General features: G+C 37.5%; 1 protein-coding gene across 2 annotated transcripts in view; it reads left to right on the top strand.

The window, feature by feature from the left end:
* Positions 1-21,643, top strand: part of rab11fip4a (RAB11 family interacting protein 4 (class II) a) — a 68,695-nt gene extending 47,052 nt beyond the window's left edge. For both annotated transcript variants that reach the window (XM_052139472.1, XM_052139473.1), the window contains 12 exons: positions 2,184-2,404; positions 3,133-3,300; positions 4,737-4,871; positions 8,052-8,087; positions 10,026-10,125; positions 10,320-10,423; positions 10,580-10,720; positions 10,924-11,005; positions 13,486-13,623; positions 13,718-13,873; positions 18,521-18,664; positions 18,979-21,643. In XM_052139472.1, coding sequence (XP_051995432.1) covers positions 2,184-2,404; positions 3,133-3,300; positions 4,737-4,871; positions 8,052-8,087; positions 10,026-10,125; positions 10,320-10,423; positions 10,580-10,720; positions 10,924-11,005; positions 13,486-13,623; positions 13,718-13,873; positions 18,521-18,664; positions 18,979-19,095 — 1,542 coding nt within the window. In that variant the 3' untranslated portion in view covers positions 19,096-21,643. The remainder of the gene's footprint in view (positions 1-2,183; positions 2,405-3,132; positions 3,301-4,736; positions 4,872-8,051; positions 8,088-10,025; positions 10,126-10,319; positions 10,424-10,579; positions 10,721-10,923; positions 11,006-13,485; positions 13,624-13,717; positions 13,874-18,520; positions 18,665-18,978) is intronic.
* The last annotated feature ends 3,355 nt before the right edge of the window (positions 21,644-24,998 follow it).

The raw sequence follows: 24,998 nt of genomic DNA on the forward strand, positions 1-24,998 counted from the left end.
CTCTGTTGAAGAGTCGTGGGCACAGAGAACAAGCATACAGCAAACTGGAAGGTAATCACACTACCGACATGCGGGCAGAGACGAGGAATCCTCCGTTGAAGAGTCGTGGGCACAGAGAACAAGCATACAGCAAACTGGAAGGTAACCACACACCCGACATGCAGGCAGAGACGAGGAATCCTCCGTTGAAGAGTTTTGGGCACAGAGAACAAGCATACAGCAAACTGGAAGGTAATCACACTACCGACATGTGGGCAGAGACGAGGAATCCTCTGTTGAAGAGTCGTGGGCGCAGAGAACAAGCATACAGCAAACTGGAAGGTTACCACACTACCGACATGTGGGCAGAGACGAGGAATCCTCCGTTGAAGAGTTTTGGGCACAGAGAACAAGCATACAGTAAACTGGAAGGTAATCACACTACCGACATGCGGGCAGAGACAAGGAATCCTCCGTTGAAGAGTCGTGGGCACAGAGAACAAGCATACAGCAAACTGGAAGGTAATCACACTACCGACATGCGGGCAGAGACGAGGAATCCTCCGTTGCAGAGTCGTGGGCACAGAGAACAAGCATACAGTAAACTGGAAGGTAATCACACTACCGACATGCGGGCAGAGACGAGGAATCCTCCGTTGAAGAGTTTTGGGCACAGAGAACAAGCATACAGCAAACTGGAAGGAACGTAGGGATTAATTAGGCAGTGTATCAGCGGAGAACCAGGTGCTGCTAGCACGCTAATTAGTGGCATGATCAGCGTTAAGCAATAAACTTGGGTCCCAGGTTACGTGGAATGTCCTTTGAGGACAACCAAACCTTCTGACCACAAACATAAGCTGGTCCATATGAGGGCTTCTCTGGCAGCTTTCTGGGGGGTTGGGGGTGTCTAAATACTTTTTTGGGGCCAACGTGTGACATAACAGAGCAATTTTTTTCAGAAATTAGTGAAATTTTGTCAAATGACAGTGTAATAATAAAACTGAAACTCAGTAATTTGAATTTTGAAGGAATATTTTTGAATGGATTACCTCGGTGACATACAGTCTTTTTTATCATAAATTGTCTCTTGAATTCTATACATGTTTTCATGTCACCTTTAAAGTATGGCAGAGAAGCTGAATGCAATGACAATGAAGCACTGCAGTATGAATAAATGCTGTGAAGACAGCCTCTCAGAGTCTTAGTATGATTTCCTCTACTGGTGCAATGATCATCTCAGAGGGCTGTGCTGAGATTTGAAGTAATTTTATTAACCATATGGGTGTGTACTGTTGTTATATTGTTGTGTGTATTGTAAAGACTTAATGGCAAGCAATAACTCACAGCTTTATTGAATCCTGCTACATGTATCTCCCAAGCCGCACACAAGCAAATACACTCATTACAAAAAGACAAAGACAGAAAATGTAAATACACACATCTAAAGCAGCAGTGATTAGACAATCCCTCATTATGTGATAAAGATTCTGCTCTGTCTGTGCAAATAACAGTGCCACTAGTCAGGATCAGCTGATTCCTATTGTCCTCCCGCCATTGAGATGTGACATGCATTTAAATAAGTAAATTAATATTTAGAGCTGTATCTTGTGTGAGCGATAGAATGGATGTAAATACTTCCCAAACATTTGAGAAATGCTAACTTTGGGATAGACACATTGTAACTGTTTTATTTCACTTTGAGAGCATCCATTTCAGACTCTGTCAGAACTACAATAAAGAAATGTCAGTTTTTCTCCTTTGTAAGACACATTTTGTTTGTGTTTACAATAAGGTTCTATTCGTTAACCTTTGTTAATGCATTAGGTATCAGAGACTAACAATAATAAATATATTTTTACAGCATTTGTTATTCTTTGTTAATGCTAGTTAATACAATTACAATAGTTTAGTATTAGTTCATGTTAGCTCATAGTGCATTAACTAATGTTAACATATACAGCTTTTGATTTAAAAATGCATAACTGAATGTTAATATTAACCAGATTTTCCACTGTACATATTGTTCAAAAGCAACATTTTAAAGAATAGTGCCTTATAAACCCCCCAGTGAGCAAGCCAAAGGCAACAGTATCCAGGAATATCTTGCTAAAATGATTTAAATACTCCATATGATGTATTTTTTTGAGCTCGTGATTTTTGAACAATATGACTGAAAACATGATCTCTATGATAACTATTCACAGCACAGGGAGGGGAGTCTGGGACCGCCGATCATCGTATGCACTCGGCCGTACCCAGCGTGCCAGCTGTATTCTGATGAGGAGGGACTGGGCTGCCGGGATGCACAGGAGTCAGATATGGACAGTGCTGGAGACAGTGGAGCAGGATCTGAATCCTCTGGAGGAGGAGGACGACATAATGATAAAGAGGAAGGACTGGGAGGACTCTTTCTACGTGGAAACAAGTCAGTATCATAAATGTATATATTTATTTTTGTTTTGTTAAAGCAGAAGCATGTAATTTGTTCAATGTTGAAGTAATTTATCAAATCCCAGCTTAAAATGCAGAGGCAACTATAAGTAAAGATTTTTTAGGTTGATTCCCCCGAAAAGTATAAACCTTTGCTCTGTGGCGCTATCAAAACTTTGCTTTGTTTAAGCGTTCTAATCATCCCGAAACAGCAACACTGCCATAACCAATGCATGAGTTTGGGGCTGAGCAAATTTAGGGACTAATGTGTTTTTAATCTGAAAAATAGAAACAAAACACATCTTTTAACATGTTAAAATTAAAAATATATATATATATGTTTTCTTTTTTACTACAAATCTTCTTTTTAAAGTTCAAATATTCTTTTTAGCGCTGAGTCTCAGGTTCCAAATTTCAAGTTTTATTTAAAGAGAGCAAGCATCACATTTTAGGTTACAATTTTAAACTTTAAATTTGTATGCAGATGTGGAAATTGGGAATGGCAACTGTGAAAAGTGATTAGCTAGATAACGTCACTCAACTATCTTCTCCTACTCAAGACCAGTGATCAGAAAAACCTGTTTAAAAATATTTGTTTTTGCAATTCTGATTGGTGATACTGGTGGTGCATAAATTACACACCTCGACTTTAATGTCTGAATGATTCTCTGTTTTTTAGACGTGCATAAAGCAAGACTGACCTCTCCCTGTCTGTGGTTTTAGTTGTGGTCAGATGGTCTCATCAGCAGCAGCGTCAGTGATCTCAGTGGAGGAGCAATTCGAGGACTATGGAGAGGGAGAGGATGTGGACTTCACTCCCAGCAGCCCCATCCCAGATGATGACACACGCACTAATGGTTTCTCTGACCTGGGCTCCTCACTGCCCTCCAGGTTAATAGATCCTGTAATCTAAAATACTGATACAAATACAAAGCCTAGTGAGCTGCCTAAGGAGGGTGCATTTTAATGCATCATAGGTGCGGTCCCAATACGAAGGCTGTTCCAAAAAGTAGGCAACTTAATTATGCTTCCTCCTAAGATAACTCATTTAATCAAATATTTTAGCCGATATTAGCTTAGCAACATGCTACCCTCAAAACCTATTGAAATTAGGACTGTCGATTTAAGACGTTAATTTAGTATTGATTAATTAAAAATAAAGTGTAAAAACACTTTATTACCTACAGACGCGTAAGTAAATTCCGTCATTTCCGTAATAAAAGGAAGGATTTTCGTACCATACAAGCAGTTCGGGCTTGAAGTACATCGTTTTTTTACAAGCCACGTCAATAGGTGGCAGTGCACCTCAACAAACCTCACAAAGCAGCATAGCCACCAATCGAGAACCGCTCTAGGAGGAAGCACAACAGAATACAGGGAGCTTGAGATGTGATTTTCGAAGTTTCCACTACTTTTAACTTGACAAAGTATCCTAAAAATGCTGCGTTCATGACTCTGAATACCAGTGAGATGCTCCAAACGCATCCATCAGAGACGCATATGTACATAAAGTGACAATTAAAAATAGCGCAGACAGAATGCAAGAATGTGTATACTTGACACATCAAAACAGACTGCTGTCAACTGTAGGCTTGTTCTGTGATTTGAGAATAAAACAAACAATATATTTAGCTCTTAAGTCACTTTTTGTATTGTCTAATAAATGCTTTATTCATCTGACACAATAATGCTATTTATTTCAAACTGAATTTAAATCCATATTATATATTTATTGTAGGCCATATTCATATTATATTTATAAATAAATTTGTATTATATTTATAAATATGAGAATTATTCTGAATTATTTATTTGAATTACCTTTATTTGGGGGCAAATAATTATGAATGCGATTAATTTTATTAATGAATCGATATGTCATGTAATTCATTTGATTGACAGCCCTAATTGAAATTTAAGTTTGAGTCTCTTGTGCAGAGCTCTATTTGTAAGTTACTGGAGAGCGTTCCAAATCTGTTGTTCATGAGGTTCCTTTGAAGGCAGATGCCTGTAAGTACTAGACGATGAGGTAGCTCACTTGGTTTTAGAACAGCTACATTCTGCATGATCTGTTATATTTGACTGAATGGATGTCATAAGCCTGCTTTGAATGGTAAATCTAAAAATGAATAGTTCTCACTCAAATAAACTCTCTTGCATTAAAGCTGCTGAGTTACAAATTTCTGACTGAATCATCTCATTGCTGAATACAAAATCACTACAGCCAATAAATAAAGGTTTTTTTGAAATATCTTACCATATTGAACAAGTAAACTCTTGAATGCTTCTACTACCAGTCTTGATTGATCACTGCATGATGTCTACAGTGCTGGTCAGACCCCTCAGAAGATCAGGCACTTGTACAACAGTGAGCTGCTGGATGTTTACTGCTCTCAGTGCTGCAAGAAAGTCAACTTGCTCAATGACCTAGAGGCCAGACTCAAGAACCTCAAAGCTAACAGGTAAGAGGAGACAGACATGGCTTACTGTAGCATTGTGTGTTTGGGAGGATTCTTAATGTCTTGGTTCACTCTAGACAAAGCTTGGTATATTTTTATGAGTCTCTTTAATCACCCTGGTCTGTCAAAATCTTTAACAGGAGAAGGGTTACATCAGAGGAGCTGTTACCATAGCAACAACGTTCCAGTCATAGGGTTAACTAACCTTTATGAATTTTATCAGACAGTGTGGGAAAACTGAGACCCTCAAGAAAAGCTTGGGGTTTAAAGTGGGTGTCTGTGGTATATTAAATGGAACCTGCTGAAATATTCCTTTTATTATCATGTGGACGCCTGATAAACTTGGCACTTTAGGAGAGTGCCACTGCAATCGTTCATCTTCAACAAGGCATTAAAATGGTTATGACATGAGGAATTGTACTATAAAAACATGTAAGTTTAAGAACTCAAAACTTCCTCACTGCAAAAGAGAATTTGTTTAAACCTAGCTGCCAAAATTACCCATTCTCTACTTCCTCCTCATTGTGATGTCACACTGTGGGAGACATTTTCTGCTGACCACATCCACAACAATGCAACAATGCCTTCTTTACCATTCATCACTTCCGTAGCCCCGTCCAGAAGTGGTGAGCAGTGAGATGGGAATGTGAGAGCAGGTCAGTCAAGAGTAGAGAGACACTCATAACATTGGGTGTTTACTGTCAACTATTAAAGTCAGCATAAAATGAAAATTCACCCCATATGTTTTCTAAATGCATGTTATTGATCTTATTGTGAACAATTCATCCATACATATGTTTTATTTTTATTTAAAAAATGGTACCTTATCTTTAATCAAAATGTAATAACTCGATCTTCCGTTGAAAAGATGAAATGCAGGTATGCAGGATTTCTTCAGTCATTTAGTCCACTTAAACCCTGCCCCATTCTTATAAATACCACAACCTTGCGTAGAGTTGAATGAAGGATCAGTCGTCAATCATCAAATGAAGATGGCAAGGTGTACTTTCATCTGTTTTCCTTCAAAACTATCGTTCCTTAACCCAAACTTCCTTGGTTATGGGTCAGCTAGCTTGCATTTACATTTCGAATTAGGAGGAATAACTGCAAATTTGTGGCTGTGTTCGAGACATTTCACGCCTGAATTGCTGAGGTGATCAGTAATGAATATAATGCTTCGGATGCCTCTGGAGTTTATTTATATTTTTGAATGCAGTTATGTGATGCACAGTAGGAGTAAGTGTTTTTTTCCTTTATAGTTAGTGTATTGTGATTCAAAATGTTAAAATATTTGTAACATTTTCTCACTCGTTATTCAACAGCTACAGCCTCTTTGTAACCAAAGACTGCAATGTGCTTGTGCGTTTATGTTGTCAGTTTGATAATAAATGAGTTGAGATCGCTGCTCAATTTCAACGATAACCAACTCTGACTCAAGCAGCACGGTGGTAGGTGTGTGTGTGTCCACTGCAAACTCGCTTTCAGATCTGCCTCGGTTACGCCATGCAATGCCCATATTTTCACAATCCAGTCAACAACCAATGGATGGCAAAAATGTCTTGTTCGTTAAGCTGTTTCACTCAGAAATACGTCCCAATACGGAAGTAAAGTTGGTTGAAACTTCCGTTTCATGCCGACTTTAAAGGAGAAGCAGAACCAAAAGCGAGTGTTTCTGAAAGAGGGTCAAAATGAGGGTGGACAATTAGAATGTTTTAAAAAAATATGTCTGTTTTTTGTTTTAAAACTAAAATTTATATGTGAACCAAAAGGAACATAATGAAAATGATCAAAAAAGGCATATGATGACCCCTTTAATGCATCATTGGATAGTGAGGGCTCCACTAATTGTAGCTGATAAAGTGAGAAATTATACCGCACAGAGCGTGTGTACAGTAAGATCTGTGTCATTTCCTGCTCTCTGGGCAGATAGGATTGACGAGGAAGTGGGATCATGTGGAATTCAGTTGCCTTTAGTTATTAATCCCCAGGCATTTTTGTTCAAATCATCAACTGCATAGTCTGCTGAAGTTAAAATGCATTCATGCAAACAATTATTGCAACAAATGAACTGCACTTTAGTAACAGCAAACATTTGGGTTCTAAAGTATCATACATGCATCAGAGATCTTGAGAATTGTACTGTGAAATCATTATTTATTTTCATCAATCAATCAATCACTCAATCAATTACACAGCATTATAGTATAATTGTGTTAATAGTTATTTTGTTTGAAGTCAACTTTATAGTGATTAGTGATTCCTTTGGCTGGGAACCTTATATAAAACTGTTACAGTGTAGATGTTAAGATGTTGAATGGCTGTTTATTGTAAAAGCCACCAGATTTTTTTTCCACAGATAATGTGAACATTTATTATTGTTTTAAACTAATGCAATTAGGAATACAAGCCTATGTTTATTTAGAAATTATTTAGCCCTTGAGATGTATATAGTATATGTGTATAGTTGATGTAAGTGTATATCTGTCCTTATCTTCCCTGGTTAGGAGAATGTCTGGCTCTGTCTATGTTGGTCCGATTCAGTGAGCTATGTACTGTGATGGCTGGGCTAGCTATGTATAGTATAAGGACATGAGAGCTGGTTTGTGTATTTATAAGCTGCATGAGGTCAAAACTTTGTGATGTAATGAGAGAAGAGGTTTAAAGACTGACATGGATCAAACAGTTACATAAAAATAGACTACCATTTATATTTAGAGTGCAGGTATTTTATTTTTACTGAGGTCCTCCAAAACTGTTTAAATATCTGTGTAATCTGTTGACCTCCTAGGACATTGACTGCAGTACATAATCTTGGCCGCTTGGGGCACTAGTGAATCGGAAATTAGAGTCTATACAAATAAGATTAACAGAATTGAATAAACAAAACATTGTTAAAAATGGCAGTATGGGTAAATTGGGCTCTCTGTATGGCTATAGATAAATTATAATTATGCTTAACGGTGAACATGGAGTGAATGTGGAAAATCTTATGAGAATATTAATAAAATGTGAATTGTTTAAAAAAGATTATCCTCAGAAATGTGAGTTTCTTGTATGATTTATCAAATTTCAAAATTAAATCAAATTATAAAATGCAAAAGATTTAGCTGTGTTTTTGAATAGAGGTGCAAAACTCATTTCTAAAATCTAACCAAATTTGACCCCTTTTGTTTAATTTTGCAGCCCAAACAGGAAGATTTCCAGCACAGCATTTGGTCGGTAAGTTTCGTCTATTTTAGTTTCACAAGTTCTGAAGTATACATGATTTACAGAGTACAGCAAACATCTCTACCATTGACTCCAGCTTTGTTAACCCTTGAATGCATGTGAATTTCACCCAACACTCTTACATATTCGGGTCTTTAGAGACCCAGCACGTATATATTTATCACAAATGGATCTACAATATTCCCAGATAGTGTCAAATTTTCAAGACAATTAGATTATAATAGAATACAATATATTTTTATATGTTTTGATGTTGTATTTTTTATATATCAAAGAGATAATGCAACAAATCTGGACAAATCTAGAACAGGATTTATTATTTTACACTGAAACTTCATGAGACGCAACTGGCTGTCAAACACATATTGAGCTAACACATAAGCCACACGGTAGCTACACGTGTATTGTCTCAGGCACTTATTGAGTCTAAATAGACACACAACTTACATAATTTCAGTTGTACACCCAAATGGTAATATTCATATCATACCGTTAATGTGTTGTACTTGCTATAGTTTACTTCCATGTTGTTTCTTAATCAAATAGCAATGTCAAATGTAAATCAAGTCAATCACTGAAACAACAGCGCCACGTTAAGTAACAAATAGCTTGTGCACTCACTGAGCACATTATTATGACTTCTGTGGTCCTAATAATGTGCTGGACATGGTCTTCTGCTGTTGTAGCCCATCTGCCTCAAGGTTCAACATGTTGTGTATTCTGAGATGCTATTCTGCTTACTACAATTGTACAGAGTGGTCATCTGAGTTACCGTAGACTTTCTGTCAGCTCAAACCAGTTTGGCCATTCTCCATTGACCTCTCTCATCAACAAGGCATTTCCATCCTCAGAACTTCCACTCACTGGACGTTTTTTGTATTTGGCACAATTCAGAGGAAACTCTAGAGACTGTTTGCATGAAAGTCCCAGGAGAGCAGCAGTTACCAAAATACTCAAAGCAGCCCATCTGTCACCAACACTCATGCCATGGTCTAAATTTCTTTTTACAATGTTCCCCATTCTGATGTTTGATGTGAACATTAATGGAAGCTCCTGATCTGTATCTGCATGATTTTATGTATTGCACTGCTGCCACACGATTAGCTGATAAGATGATCGCATGAAAAATTAGGTGTACAGGTGTACCTAATAAAGTGGTCGTTGAGTGTTTAAAATGTATGTGTACACACATATGGGATACTGACCATTGTAACATAGACAATCAAAATGATATAGTTGTCATGCGTATAAATATAATACTTATATCTCTTGTAATTAACAAACAAAAAGATATACTGTGATAATGAACTAATATAGATATGAAATAGTCATCAAAATATAATTTATATTATAAATTTATATTTAAAAAGTGACCAAAAAAAGTGACATTATTATATACAATTTTTATACTTACGTTTTTTTTTTGCACTTTTAGATTTGTGTGTGTGTGTGTGTGTGTGTGTGTGTGTGTGTGTGTGTGTGTGTGTGTGTGTGTGTGTGTGTGTGTGTGAAAATTGAAGAAAACTCCAAAAAGTGGATGAGGTAATGCGGGGAGAATGAGGTTCTGGGTCACTAATGATCCATGCATTTAAGGGTTCCTGCTGAGCCAGCTTTTACTGGTATTCACTGCCTGTCTGAAGCCACTAACTGGCTTGAGACAATCCATTCACTTACTTAACTTGGCCTTAATCAGAATTAACAGAACTTCTTGAAAACCTATCTCATATCTCTTTACTTTAGAAGTCTAGTGGTCATGTCTGAGATAAAACTGATTAAAAGTAAGCTGTGCTCTCTGTAGGACAATCATTTCTCCTAGCTAAATTATATTACCACTTGGAAGATTCAAAATCTTATTCTTGCTGTGGTTAATTGCATAGTTGAGTTCAATGTCCATTTTCCGTTTCCTCTGTTTCTCTGTGTGCCCCACAGTCAGCTCTTCCACCACAGTAACTTCAGCAGCAGTCACGGCAGCACAGAAGACCTGTTCAGAGACAGCATCGACTCCTGTGACATTGACATAACTGAAAAGGTCCTGGAAGATCTCTTAGAAGACCAAAGTTGAATGAGGAATTTACTTAATGCATGAAAAATTTCACAAATAAAATAAAGTTACAGATAAACTCTTAAATAAGCCCATCAGCACACTCAAGGACACTGTAATAATACAATTTTCATGTGATTCAGAAGGAGTAGGCTATAACAGGCTCCTTTATTCTAATGCAGGTGAGTTATTTGGAGAAGAAGATAACAGAATTGGAAAATGACAGTCTGGCTCATGGAGATCTGAAATCCAAACTTAAACAAGAAAACACACAACTAGTTCACAGGTAAAGATAAGAGATCTCATCATTAGATACAGACAAACAGTATAGTATGATATAAAGAGCATGCTAACACATACCGTATATTATAAACACTTGTATTTATTCATTATTGTTGCATGAATTTTTGTCTATGCATATTTGCACATGGTCACACATCAGGGTACATGAGCTGGAGGAGCAGATTAAGGATCAGGAGACGCGTGCGGAGCAAAGTCTAGAAGAGGAGTTGAAGAGACACAGAGAGACCTACAGTAAGATGGAGAGAGACAAGAGCACTGAGATAGAACTGCTTTGTAACAGGTACCTTAGTTTGAAAAATCCTAAATTAAGTTAGAAAGAATGTAAAAATGGGAGGATTTTCACTAATGGTCTCAGACTTTTGGACCCCGCTGTATGCAAAATCAAAACTGTAGTAAATTACTCAAAGCAAATGAGTCCATGTATGACATACTACTTTGTGAGTATGCCATCATTCTCAATGAACGGATGATTTCTGTCTTTAGGGTTCAGCAACTGGATGAAGAAAATGCAGAGATGAAAGTGAATGTGTGCAGATTGAAGTCCCAGACTGAGAAACTGGACCTGGTCAGTGATGCATCCAAACTCAGGCACCTTCATCACATAATACAGATTGTCAAATTATGAATAATTTAAATTAATACGACATACTGATTTTATGCTTTTACGATAAAATACACCAATATTTAACATAGTGAACCATTAAACAGTTACTTTTATTTCTATGAACTCTTGTGTTGTGTTTGTTTGTGCTAACACCCTTTGTTTTCCTGGTCAAAAATTACATGCCCACTATATATATATTATTTTTTTTATTGCTTGAAGGATTCATTGAACTGAGCTTTTTCTGGGCTAGTAGTGTATAAATAATAATAATTATGTAATAAATGAATAACCACTTGTTATAACCACAATGAATAATTTTGCTCTAAACAAAATTTACAATGCAGAAAGCTGATCGTAAGAATTCTTAAATAATGCTTTTTAAATTGCTGACAAATTAGAACCGTTTTGTTCTCATAATTTGAAATCTTGTTATCACAACAATTATATTCAGAGTTGGTAAAAACATAAAAAGATTAAATAGCCATTTGTTATATATCATTGGAAAGGTCTCAATTAGTAGAATGCAATGTTTCACTCAGGGGCCACACTGCAGTGAGTATTAGTTTATTAAATTCCCACTGACACACATAAATAAAGTAAACAGGAATGTCTTTGTGTCACGTTTCTCCTTATTACTTCCTGAAACGTACACATAACATAGTCAATGACATATCATAATTTACAGCAGACTATCCAAATTTAAATGAGCCCAAACACAACATAAAATTATTAGTAGATCTTGAAATACTCCTTAAAAAGGATACATGGAAAGACGGTGCACCAAAGGATGTTAAACACACATTGTGTGTGTGCGCACATGTCCAAGACTTCTTGTGTGCAAACACACATCCACATATACTGCTAGTCTAAAGGATTGTTATGCTCCTTAACACTTAAAATATCTGTATTTTGTAGGCAAATCAATTTATTTCCAATGGGCAGTCATTTTAGACTGGAAATACCACAATGTGAAGTAAAACCAATAAAATTTTATGAAAATTATCTAAGTCATGGAATTTTATTCCAACTGGATGAAATAAACTAGTTAACAGAAAAACGTTAATCGGTCAGTTTTGACCAGAAAACAATCTAAGGGTTAATAATCGGAATAAGCAACTCTTCCATTGTTCAAGTAACTTAGGTTAGGTTAGGTTAATTTTACGTTTATGTAATTAATTAACATTTACGATATGTTTATGGTGTCCAAGCAACATATCAACTTTGTGCATTAATGTAAAATTTATGTCACTTTCTGTGCAGGTGTGCATTTTACAAAAGCTTCAAATGCATCACATCCAGTCAGAATTACGTGTTTTATAATATTTCTTGAACTATTAAATCTTTAATAACACATTCTTGCTCTCTATGTCTTACTTAAACTTTCAATGACACAAACATTCACACACGTTTGCACACTATCACATATGACCTGACTGAAGTATCCTGTGGCACATTTTAGCAGGCGGGGTAATCCCTGGAGCTCTATTATAAAGGATACTGTCAGTGTTAACAGCATACTCCTTCACGCTTCTTGCATTACCCAGTGTAATAAGTTTGAAAGCTGCTGCCTGCATGATATTCCCTTACAAATAAAACAAGAGTTCTGGCAAACATCCCGCAAATTTGCCACTAATTATTTTCACACGCAAATGAGCTTTACAGCAAACCCTTCATTGTAGCATGTTCACCACTACCAGTGAAAAGCTACAAAATTCTGGCAATAATTTGTGGCAAGTCACAAGTTCATTTGCATGCGTATATAAACAGAGGCACATTTGCGGCAACTCTAGTTTTTTTTGTAAGGGTTAGCAGCACTGTAGTTAGAGTCTGAGCCTGGGACTTTGATCTCTGACGTGGAATGAAACAATTTGGAGCACATGCAGAACTTGATGCTGCAGTTTTTCCATAAAGCTAGAAAACTGGGTCATTGTCTGGTATAGCTAAATAAATTAAAGGGCCCTTTTATATATTTCTTACGTGTGTGTGCGCATACTTGTGCGCGCGTGTGTGTGTGTGCGTGTGTGTGTGTGTGTGTGTGTGTGTGTGTGTGTGTGTGTGTGAGCGTGTATTTATCACTTTGTGGGGACCAAATGTCCCCATAAGGATAGTAAAACCCGAAATTTTTGACCTTGTGGGGACATTTTGTCGGTCCCCATGAGGAAAACAGCTTATAAATCATACTAAATTATGTTTTTGAAAATGTAAAAATGAAGAAAGTTTTCTGTGAGGGTTAGGTTTAGGGGTAGGGTTAGGTTTAGGGGATAGAATATAAAGTTTGTACAGTATAAAAACCATTATGTCTATGGAAAGTCCTCATAAAACATGGAAACACAACATGTGTGTGTGTGTGTGTGTGTGTGTGTGTGTGTGTGTGTGTGTGTGTGTGTGTGTGTGTGTGTGTGTGTGTGTGTGTGTGTGTGTGTATGTATGTATGTGCACAGGAGAAGCAGCGCATGACAGATAAGCTGGAAGACACAAGTCTTCGTTTAAAGGATGAGATGGATCTGTACAGGAAAATTATGGATAAGCTTTGGCAGAACAGACATGAGTTTCAGAAAGAGCGAGAGGCAATGCAAGAGGTAATAAACTGAAGCTTTTATTGCACATTACAACGACACACAAACAGATAAATCCACCATTTATAAATTTCTGTCACTTTCTCAATATTTGTAGCTGATTGAGGACCTGCGTCGTGAGCTGGAGCATCTGCAGCTCTTTAAGCTGGAGACGGAGAAGCCTGGCCGCGGCCGTAATGCTGCTGGACTGTCGGAGTACAATGCCAAGACTCGAGAGATTGAGCTAGAACATGAAGTCAAACGGCTTAAACAGGTACAGTGGAGAATCCTTCTGTTACTTTACTGGCACTACCACTAAAAACAAAGGCTTCAAAAGCATTGAATATGACGTTTACCATCCCGTCTGTGACATCATATTTTGTAATATTCTTGCAGATTAATCAGGTGCATGGTTGTTTATGTGATACATAGTAGTTTGTTTGTGTAATGCACACCACAAGGTCTATTATGTACTGTACTGTATCATATCATACCATAATATATCATATTAAACTATACTGTACTATACTACAGTACACTAAACTTTATCTTACTACACTATACTACTCTGTACTGTACCATACCATACCATTATATACTAAACCAAACTATAATGTACCATACTATACTAGACTAACTAATAATAATAATTCCTTACATTTACAGTATATTGCGCCATTCGAGGCACTCAAAGCGCTTTACATAGTATAGTGGGAATCTCTTCAACCACCACCAGTATGCATCATCCACCTGGATGATGCAACGGCAGCCATAGTGCACCAGAACTCTCACCACACAACAGCTATTGATGGAGTGGTGAATAGAGTGATGCTGCCAATTCAGTAATGGGGATTATTAGGAGGCTATGATAGATAAGGGCCAATGGGGGGAATTTGGCCAGGACACCAGGGTTAAATCCCTACACATTACGATAAGTGCCCTGGGATTTTTAATGACCACAGAGAGTCAATACATCTTTTACATCTCATCCAAAAGACAGTGCCTTTTTACAGTATAGTGTCCCTGTCATTATACTGGGGCATTAGGACCCACACAGACCACAGTGTGAGAACCCACTGCTGGCCTTCCTAAAAACTCTTCAAGCAGCAACCTTTGTTTTCGCCAGAAGGTCTCCCATCCAGGTACTGGCCAGGCACAACCCTGCTTAGATATAGTGGGCAATTAGGCAAGAGCTGCAGGGTGATATGGCTGCTATACTGTACTGTCCTGTATTGTACTATACTATAATATATTATACCATACTATACAATACTATATCATACCATAATATATCATACTAAACTATAGTGTACTATACTACACTTAACTTTTTCATACTACACTATACTGTAGTATTCTATACTGTACCATTATATACTACACTAAACTATTATATACCTTACTATACTATATTATACTAAATCATATCATACCATATTATACTACAGCCATGGCCAAAAGTATTGGCAGTGACATACATTTTGTGTTTTTTGCTTCAGTTTTTGTGGTGTTGATTCACATTGTTTCTAGATTATTGTGAAGAGTTATCGGCTGCATTTTAAATCATTGCAAAAAGCTTCATTGGCCCAAAAAATTAACTTTATCACAAAAAAACACATTTCACAGTTTTTTGCCCCTGGCACAACATGACCAGCCAACATAATTTTACTAATCATATCCGCAGCACCTGGGAAAGTGTGAACGAGTACTAGTCAGGTGAAATCACTCTATCATTCTGATTGGATTATAAGAGCAGGCTGATTGCTATAAAAGGAGGGAAGAAGTGCTTCCAATCATTGTGGTCTTGTTCGCAATGTTTACCTCTAAAGAAAGACGTGCAGCCATCATCGCTTTGCATCAAAATGGCCTCACATGCAAGGAAAATGCTGCAAAGAATATTGCACCTGAAAGAACCATTTACCAGATCATCAAGAACTTCAAGGAGAGAGGTTCAACTGCAGTGAAGAAGGCTTCAGGACGTCCTAGAGTGTCCAGCAAGCACCAGGACCGTCTCCTCCTGAGGAGTCAGCTACGGAATCATGTCACCACCAGTGCAGAGCTTGCTCAAAATTGGCGGCAGCAGGTTGGTGTGAGTGAATCTGCACGCACAGTGAGGCTAAGATTTTGGACAATAGCCTGGTGTCAAGAAGGGCAGCAAAGAAGCCACTTCTCTCCAAGAAAAACATCATGGACAGACTGAAATTCTGCAGGAAGTACAAGGATGAAGCCCCCTTCCGACTATTTGGGACATCTGGAAAATCGATAGTCTGGAGAAGAAAAGGTGAACGCTACCATGAGTCCTGTGTCATGCCAACAGTGAAGCATCCTGAGACCATCCGTGTGTGTTTGCTTTTCATCCAAGGGAGTGGACACTCTCACAATTCTGCCCAAAAACACTGCCATGAATAAAGAATAGTATCAAAACTTCCTGCAAGAGCAACTTCTCCCAATGATCCTGGAGCAATGTTGTGATGATCCGTGCATTTTCCAGCATGATAGAGCACCATGTCACAAGGCAAGAATGATAATGAAGTGGCTTGGAGATCATTACATTGAGATTTTGGATCCGTGGCCAGGCAACTCCCCGGATCTTTGTTCCATAGAGAACCTGTGATCAATCATCAAAAGGTGAGTGGACAAGCAGAAGTCCACAAATTGTGATCAACTCCGAGCACTAATAAGTCAAGAATGGATCGCCATCAGTCAGGATTTGGCCCAGAAGCTGATATCCAGCATGCCAGAATGAATTGCAGAGGTTATGAAGAACAAGGGTCAATACTGTAAATATTGACTCTTTGCATATATTGAATGTTTTTGCCAATAAAAGAATTTAAAACTTATGAAACTCTAATAATTGTTTTCCAGTATACCACAGAAACATGTGAAAAAATTATCTACAAATTCTGAAGCAGCAAACTTTGCAAATCACAAAATTAATTTCACTGCCAATACTTTTGGCCATGGCTGTATATTATACTTTAACATACCATACCATAATATTAACATACTATACTGTACTCTACTACACTGTAACATACCATACTATACTATTCTATTCTGTACCATACCATTATATACTATACCAAACTATTATATACCTTACTATACTATACTATACTGTACTGTACTATACTATACTATACTACACTTTATCATACCATAACACTATCATACTATACTGTACTCTACTACACTAAACTGTATCATACTATACTATACCATACTATACCAAACACCATACTATACTGTACTATAATACTTTGCATCCGGAAAGTATTCACAGCGCTTCAGTTTTTCCACATTTTGTTATGTTACAGCCTTATTCCAAAATTGATTAAATTCATTATTTTACTTAAAATTCTAAAACAATACCCCATAATGACAATGTGAAAGAAATTTGTATTCACAGCCTTTGCTCAAAACTTTGTTGAATCACCTTTGGCACCAATTACAGCCTCATGTCTTTTTGTGTATGATGCTACAAGCTTGGCACACCTATTTTTGGGCCGTTTCTCCCATTCTTCTTTGCTGGACCTCTCAAACTCCATCAGGTTGGATGGGGAGTGTCAGTGCACAGCCATTTTCAGATCTTTCCAGAGATTTTCAATCAGGTTAAAGTCTGGGCAAGGACATTCACAGAGTTGTCCCATAGCCACTCCTTTGTTATCTTGGCTGTGTGCTTTGGGTCGTTGTCCTGTTGGAAGATTAACTTTCACCCCAGTCTGAGGTCCAGAGCGCTCTGGAGCAGGTTTTCATCAAGGATGTCTCTGTACATTGCTGCATTCATCTTTCCCTCGATCCTGACTAGTCTCCCAGTTCCTGCCGCTGAAAAACAGTGTGATGCTGCCACCACCATGCTTCACTGTAGGGATGGTATTGGCCAGGTGATGAGCGGTGCCTGGTTTCCTCCAGACATGACGCTTGCTATTCAGGCCAAAGAGTTCATTCTTTGTTTCATCAGACCAGAGTCCTTCAGGTGCATTTTTGCAAACTACAGACGGGCTGTCATGTGCCTTTTACTGATGAGTGGCTTCCGTCTGGCCACTCTACCATACAAGCCTGATTGGTGGTGTGCTGCAGAGATGGTTGTTCTTCTGGAAGGTTCTCCTCTCTCCACAGAGAAATGCTGGAGCTCTGTCAGAGTGACCATCGGGTTCTTGGTAACCTCCCTGACTAAGGCCCTTCTCCCCCGATCGCTCAGTTTGGCCGTGCGGCCAGCTCTAGGAAGAGTCCTGGTGGTTCCAAACTTCCATTTACGGATGATGGAGGCCACTGTGCTCAATGTTGCAGAAATGTTTTTCTAACCTTCCCCAGATCTGTGCCTCGATACAATCCTGTCTCGGAGGTCTACAGACAATTCCTTGGACTTCATGGCTTGGTTTGTGCTCTGACATGCACAAACTGTTAACTGTGGGACCTTAATAGACAGGTGTGTGCCTTTCCAAATCATGTCAAATCAACTGAATTTACCACAGTTGGACTCCAATCAAGTTATAGAAACATCTCAAGGATGATCAGTTGAAACAGGATGCACCTGAGCTCAATTTTGAGAGTCATGGCAAAGGCTGTGAATACTTATGTACATGTGATTTATTTATTTTTTTTATAAATTTGCAAAGATTTCAAACAAACTTCTTTCAAGTTGTCATTATGGGGTATTGTTTGTAGAATTTTGTGGAAAATAATGAATTTAATCAATTTTGGAATATGGCTGTAACAGAACAAAATGTGGAAAAAAGTGAAGTGCTGTGAATACTTTCGGGATGCACTGTATGTACTATATTACACTATACTTTATCATATCATACTATACTATATTATACTATTCTATAATATCCAAAACTATACTATTCTATACTATACATAGTATGCGTATAGTTTAGGAATTTATTCCACACTGACATGTTTAATCCTCTAACAGGAGAACCATAAACTCAGAGACCAGAATGATGATCTGAACGGACAGATTCTCAGCCTCAGCCTTTATGAGGCCAAAAATCTGTTTGCTTGTCACACCAAGGCCCAGTCACTGGCAGCAGAGATAGACAATGCCTCCAGAGATGAGGTGAGAAAACATTGAGAATGAAGGAGATTAATAATTGAGCCACAGAATACAGAAAGTTGTTGAATGGAAATGGTTGATCCTGTTACGTTTGGGTTTGTACATTAGTCCACATTATTTAATCAAATAATAGTATGTTAGTCAAGTTATATTTAAAATTGGCTGCCTTAACACAGTGGTATTACTGTAGTATGCAACTGACCATGAGTTTTTATGCCCAATAATAATTTCAGTATGATTCTACATCTTCACAAATAGAATTTGTATCTGGTTTGTTGGCTTTTTGGCCACTCATTTCGTCCTCTCCATCCCTGCAGCTTGTTGATGCTTTGAAAGAACAAGAGGATATCAACTTCCGTTTAAGGCAGTACATGGACAAGATCATCCTGGCTATCCTAGACCACAACCCCTCCATCCTAGAAATAAAGCATTAGGCTTTCTGTCAGTCCTCTTGAGATGAAAGTGGATAGAGGACAAATGCTTCATAGAGAACTCTGCATTCAGGTGAGGGCTGTGAAATGTTCTGACATAGCCCCTCACACGAATTCATTATGTATTTACAGAGCAAGTTGCTGTTGAAATGGTTGTGTCTCTCATGTACTCTGTCTCACACTCACAGGTTACTGTTTCCATAGCCCCTCATGTCTTCATGCTGTGAATTGAAGTTGTAGGAATTACAAAAACAAGTGATGAAACTGGAATATAGTGTAGAAGTATACTTTTCACTCTCAGTTATATTTACACACTACCTCTGAGTATGTACAACTCAGTGTTGTATTCTACACCAGAAAAAAAACAAGTAGAATTAATATGAAATCACAATGATCACACCATAGAGAAGAGCTTTACATGCACTGACAGGGTATGGTATGTTTATCAAATGTGCCAGAAGCCCTCTAGACTTTCTCTAAAACTTGATTTGGTAGTAATGTTCACCAATGAACAATTCAGCACTGATTCAACAGACAGAGCAATAGAAAGTCAAGAGGTTTCTATTTGCCTCAGACTGTATTGCAATTATGATCAGCAGATAAGAGAGTTTTCTGTCCTCTGCGGTTTACTGTGATCTGCTGTGAAAATAATAATGTTGGCAAACATTGTCAGTCTACCAAAAAAGAGGAACTAGGCTCTGAAGTACATTGCTGTTAAAGACCCCATGAAATTGCTTGACGAGTAGAGTTTTCTGTCCCATGTTGGCATATTTCCTATTGAAACAAGAAGTTTGGTTGGGACATATCGAAGGGCTCATCCCTTTTTTTAAATAGCAAATAGGCTTAAATTTAGTAAAAGCCATGAGCCATGATTTGTTCAGTGCAGGTGGTATCAGTAGGTGGGACATTCTCATTCTACAGAACATTTGATTGGACAAAAATCTGTGTAGCGCAACATTAATATTTTTGGTCGGTTTACCCATTAGAGAATGTGAATTATAAGTGTATATCTATTGAAAGTTAATTATATCATCTTTAAGGAATACACTAGCATATAGATAGCTTCAAAGCTAACAGATATGGACTAAAAGCCACAAAACTCCAAATTAGATGTCATGAGGTCTTTGTTGCATGATGCTTTCAGTTGTCTGAAATAGTCATACAGCCTCAAACAGGCCTTTACTGGCCATAAGCATCCTTTACCTGAGGGATCACATGCAGTTATCAACAAAGATGCCAAGAGAGGTAAACAGTGTGAGCAGAGATGACTCAGTTGTACAATATAGTATATAGAGAGAAAATCTATAGAAGATTTGAAAATGAAAGTTTTTTTTTTTTTAAATCTGTATAAGATTCAATGAAATGGCCCATTAAAATTTCAAGCCAGAATGTGTGGGTATTATAGAGTTAGTAACTCAGTGCCATGGGAAGCTGCACATTAAATAAAAGTGCTTGAACAAACATCCCATGAATGTATAACCATGTCACTCACAGTATTCAATATTCCCATTATCCCCATGAAGGTATGAACTCTTATTTAGCTAGTAAAATACAATGTTAATCACAGTATTTAAAATTATTGTGTAGAATGGGAAAGGAGCTAATACTGCTACATGCTCGATTGTCACAAACTAGTTTTGCTTTGTTGCACAAATTGTACTGAATCTGTTTCTTTGCATGTTCTTAATCTCTTTCTGTTTGTGCCCTTTATTTGTAATATACCGATTAACTTTTTGGTTGTTTCAATAACTATTAATCTAATCAGTTATAGAGGAGCTTTTTATATATTTCTGTTATACCTTGTGTTGTAGCATTTTTCACTCATTGTAAATGTTGTACAGGGACTAGTTCGTATTTGTATTGATGTGCCACTGATCAACCTTAATGAATAAATGAAAGGCTGTCTTTTATACAGTTTTATGATAAAATTGCAAGATATCTTATAAGTTTGACATATTACAAAAGAAATGTACAGGTATAAGACAATTCTAATTGCTGTCAATCTGACTGTTGAAATTATTAAGTGACATCAAAGTTACTGCAATATTCCTCGGCTTACTCACCAGTAATGGCGATGTCATAGATAAGACTCATTCGTCATTATGCGTTTAAAAGAAATTAAAGGTTGTTATGAAGCAGTAACAACAATCTTATGAAGAAAGACCCATTTGAAAAACTTAGCTGATTCATATGATTTCTGTTTAACACTTAGATGACCAAAATCATTTCAAGCAACAATGTTTGTTTTGCACATTTTAAAGAGTTGTGCTGTGTCTGTGTTCGCTGTTAAAGACTACACAGTTTAAAAACATTTTGGGTCAAGGTTTACACAAACTTTTATTGTTTACGATTTTTTTGTTCTTATTGAAAAAAATAAATACTTATTACTTGTCCCATATATGGGTATATGATACAGTTGATTGCTATTACTCATTTCTGTTCACACAAGTACTGTAGAGGAGGACAAAAAAAATATTTCTGAACATTAAATAATAGTGTAAAGGATTCAAGAGATATGGCAATTTTGAAAAGTACAATAAATGACTTGTTTTGGCATGACTTGAGATGACAAGAGTATTGACTTTTTTTTGCATTCTACATCAGTTTCACAAATAGTTCACCCAAAAGTTAAAATTCTTAGAAGAATATTTCAGCTCTGTAGGTCCACACAATACAGAGTAACCAGAACTTTCAAGCTTGAAAAATCACTTAAAGGCAGCATTAAACTAAACCATACTCCAGTGGTTTAGTCTTCTGAAGTGATACAGTTGCTTTTAGTGAAGAACCGATCAATTATAAAAAAAAAATATATATTTTAATGTAAATCTCCATTTTCACTTTATGAAAAAGTGAAAGTTGAGATTTATAGTAAAAAAAAATAACTTAAATATTGAGCTGTTTCTCACCCACATCTATCAAATCGCTTCTAAAGACATCAATTTAACCACTGGACTTGTATGGATTACTTGTATGCTGCCTTTATGTGATTTTTGAGCTTCAAAGGTCTGGTCACCATTCACTTATGGACCTACAGAGCTGAGATATTCTTCTAAAAATCGTAGTTTGTTTTCTGCAGAAGAAAGAAAGTCATACACAACTGGAACAGCATGAGAGTGAGTAAATGATGAGAGAATTAACACATTTTGGCTGAACTATCCCTTTAATAAAACATCTGGAAAATATTACTTTGTCTGATGCTAGCCGTAACTGTGTTTCCATCTAGTGGACAAAGCCTGCCCTGCACCAACAGATAATTGTGGACAGGACAGGCCACCAAAAGCGGTCCTCTGACTCGGGAAAGATGTATTAACCGCAAACGAATCCTTGAGAAAGAATAGCAACCATTTGAAAAGTGAAGTTAAAATCCAACATGGTTGTGTACGGTGCGACATCGTGAAAGGTGAATGGTCATTTTGATAGTTCCACTGAATCCAGGAGTGAACATAATTTGTGTAAAACATTTTCAATGTTCTTTAAACCGCATATAATATAAATATAGTTTGCGGTTTGAAATTCAGACGTAATTGGGCTCTTAGGGACCGATTTGGCCGAATAAAACCGAACGCAGATGTCTCGAGGTCGGCGTTCTAACTGAATCCATAGCAAGAATGTTACGTTTAAGTACTCCTCTTAGTTTAATATATAGCTACCTATGATATCCCTTACAAAAATGTGCATTGTCAACCTTAGTTTCCGCCAAATACTAAAGGCCTTCTACAGTTATAGTTACTAGCCTGCAACTGTGCTAATGGCATAGCCACTACAGTCCTCAACATATGTTTATGTTGGCAGAAATAACACAACTGATAGGTCACTATATTCACATGTGATCCAATTGGAAACACATGTAACTTTACTAAATATAGGCTATAGGCCTATGTAGACTAAACAAATGTAGTTGTGTCCAGGCAGTAAAGATGGTGAAATTCTGTTCCTTTTTCACAAATGAAAATTTCTAAGCTACTCTGAAATGTGACACTGCATCTTCAGATCTCACAGGATTTACTAAACCGGAGACTACATGAAACATTTAAACCCAGTCATATTGATTTGAGGCTAATTCGTATAACTTGGAAAAAGGGTATTTTATTCCCCACATTATTTTGCTACTGATTATGTCCCAGAATTTTTTGAATGCAAAAAATGTATAGTTACATGATAGTAAACATCGTTTATGAAAGAGTCTTCCCAACTTTCCCTTGAACAATCCACTAGAGGGAGCTAACTTTGTGGACTCACATTTTCCAATGCGCTTATTGTTTTATTGAAACCAATGAACCAAGACGCCTTTTTCGATTTCTATAAATACCTCAGCACTCCATCAACAAGCAAATATAGCCTGGTTCAGTTACCTTCAGTTATGATGCATTTGTCTTTTTTTTTTTTTCAGACTCTTTTGTGCTACAGTTGTTTCCTCAACAGCTCATGATCATCCCCCAATGCATTCATGCCACAGTAAATACCTACTGTACCTTAAGTCTTTAGTTAGAACAGAGAACTGTCACATGGCAATCTCTTGTGTGTGTGTGTGTGTGTGTGTGTGTGTGTGTGTGTGTGTGTGTGTGTGTGTGTGTGTGTGTGTGTGTGTGTGTGTGTGTGTGTGTGTGTGTGTGTGTGTGTGTGTGTGTGTTTGTGTGTGTACAAGTCTTATGATAGGTAAAGTGCACTACAATGTGACTGGCATTCCCAGCATAAAGTGTGTATTGTAGCAATATATCCTCATTCTTCACATTGCTCAGGCTCTGATAAGCTAGTCATCTACATAACAGTTCTCATTAGATGCATCTTACAAGAATGCTCTTCAAGAATGACTTGCATGTGTTTTATCACAGCTGTCAAACACAAATCTTCCAGACCCTCTCTTCCATTAGGTAAATGTATCTTTGTCTCAGGTTGTTTGTTTTTTAATGGGATACATTTTGAGGGAACTAAGAACAAGATTGCATCAAGTAGAAATCGATTCATTGTCACTGAAAAGGCAAAGTAAATGACAAAAAATATGATTAATTGTAAGTGTGGATTAGATAAACTTTTTCAGAATATTCATACATCATTCGTTGGTGTAAGCTATTTTATGTAGTTTCAAGGCATTGAAGTTTCAAGGCATTGAAGTGTGTAGCCTATTTTCTGTGCTGCTTGTTTTCAGACAGGTTCCTGAACACTCGTCCTTCTGCCATTGGTTAATAAAACAGGTAGTCCCACCCCAAACTCACAATTGACTTAGCCAATAGCCACGTTTCCACTGTAGAGCCAAACAAGGGCATGCTAGTTGCATTCCAACTGTCACTTCCGAGGCTTTATTGTGCCTCCTCTGGGCTTTTTGGTGGCCAATGGCCTTTTGCCTTGCAATTACCCTTGGGCCAAACAAGGCCAATTGGGGATAATGCGGGGTCACTGTCAAAGGCAGAGTTTTGCAGAACTTGCCAAGTTGAGTATTCAGTGCACAACGGTAGAGGTTTGTGAAAAAAGAACATTCGGGCACTATACGACTCCGTTAAAATGCACAATGGACAAAGCAATGCCCAGTGAAAGAAATTTCCATGGTTCGAGATCATGGACGGTGTGCTGGGACATCGCTGAGTTGTCAATGCTAATTTATCTTGATAGAGAGCTAATGTTTACATACGATATAAACTCAATATTTTAGATAACTATATAACATGATACCTCAGCATGAGTTTCTTTCTTGCTTATGAAATAGGGTGGTGTGTGACGTTGGTATCAGGGTGGTATATTAAGGGCGGGTTTTAGGGCAACTCTGCGGAGCTATTGGCTCAAAAATGGGAACGCAGATCGATTTTGGTCTCGCAGCTCGAGGTTTGAGGCTATTGGCCCTGACTGGCCAATTGATAGCCCTGGCTCGCACTGACCCGATAGTGGAAAAGTGGCTAATGTGGTTGTGTCGG

Source organism: Xyrauchen texanus, chromosome 12 (genome assembly GCF_025860055.1).
Source record: "Xyrauchen texanus isolate HMW12.3.18 chromosome 12, RBS_HiC_50CHRs, whole genome shotgun sequence".
Classification (NCBI taxonomy): Eukaryota; Metazoa; Chordata; class Actinopteri; order Cypriniformes; family Catostomidae; genus Xyrauchen; species Xyrauchen texanus.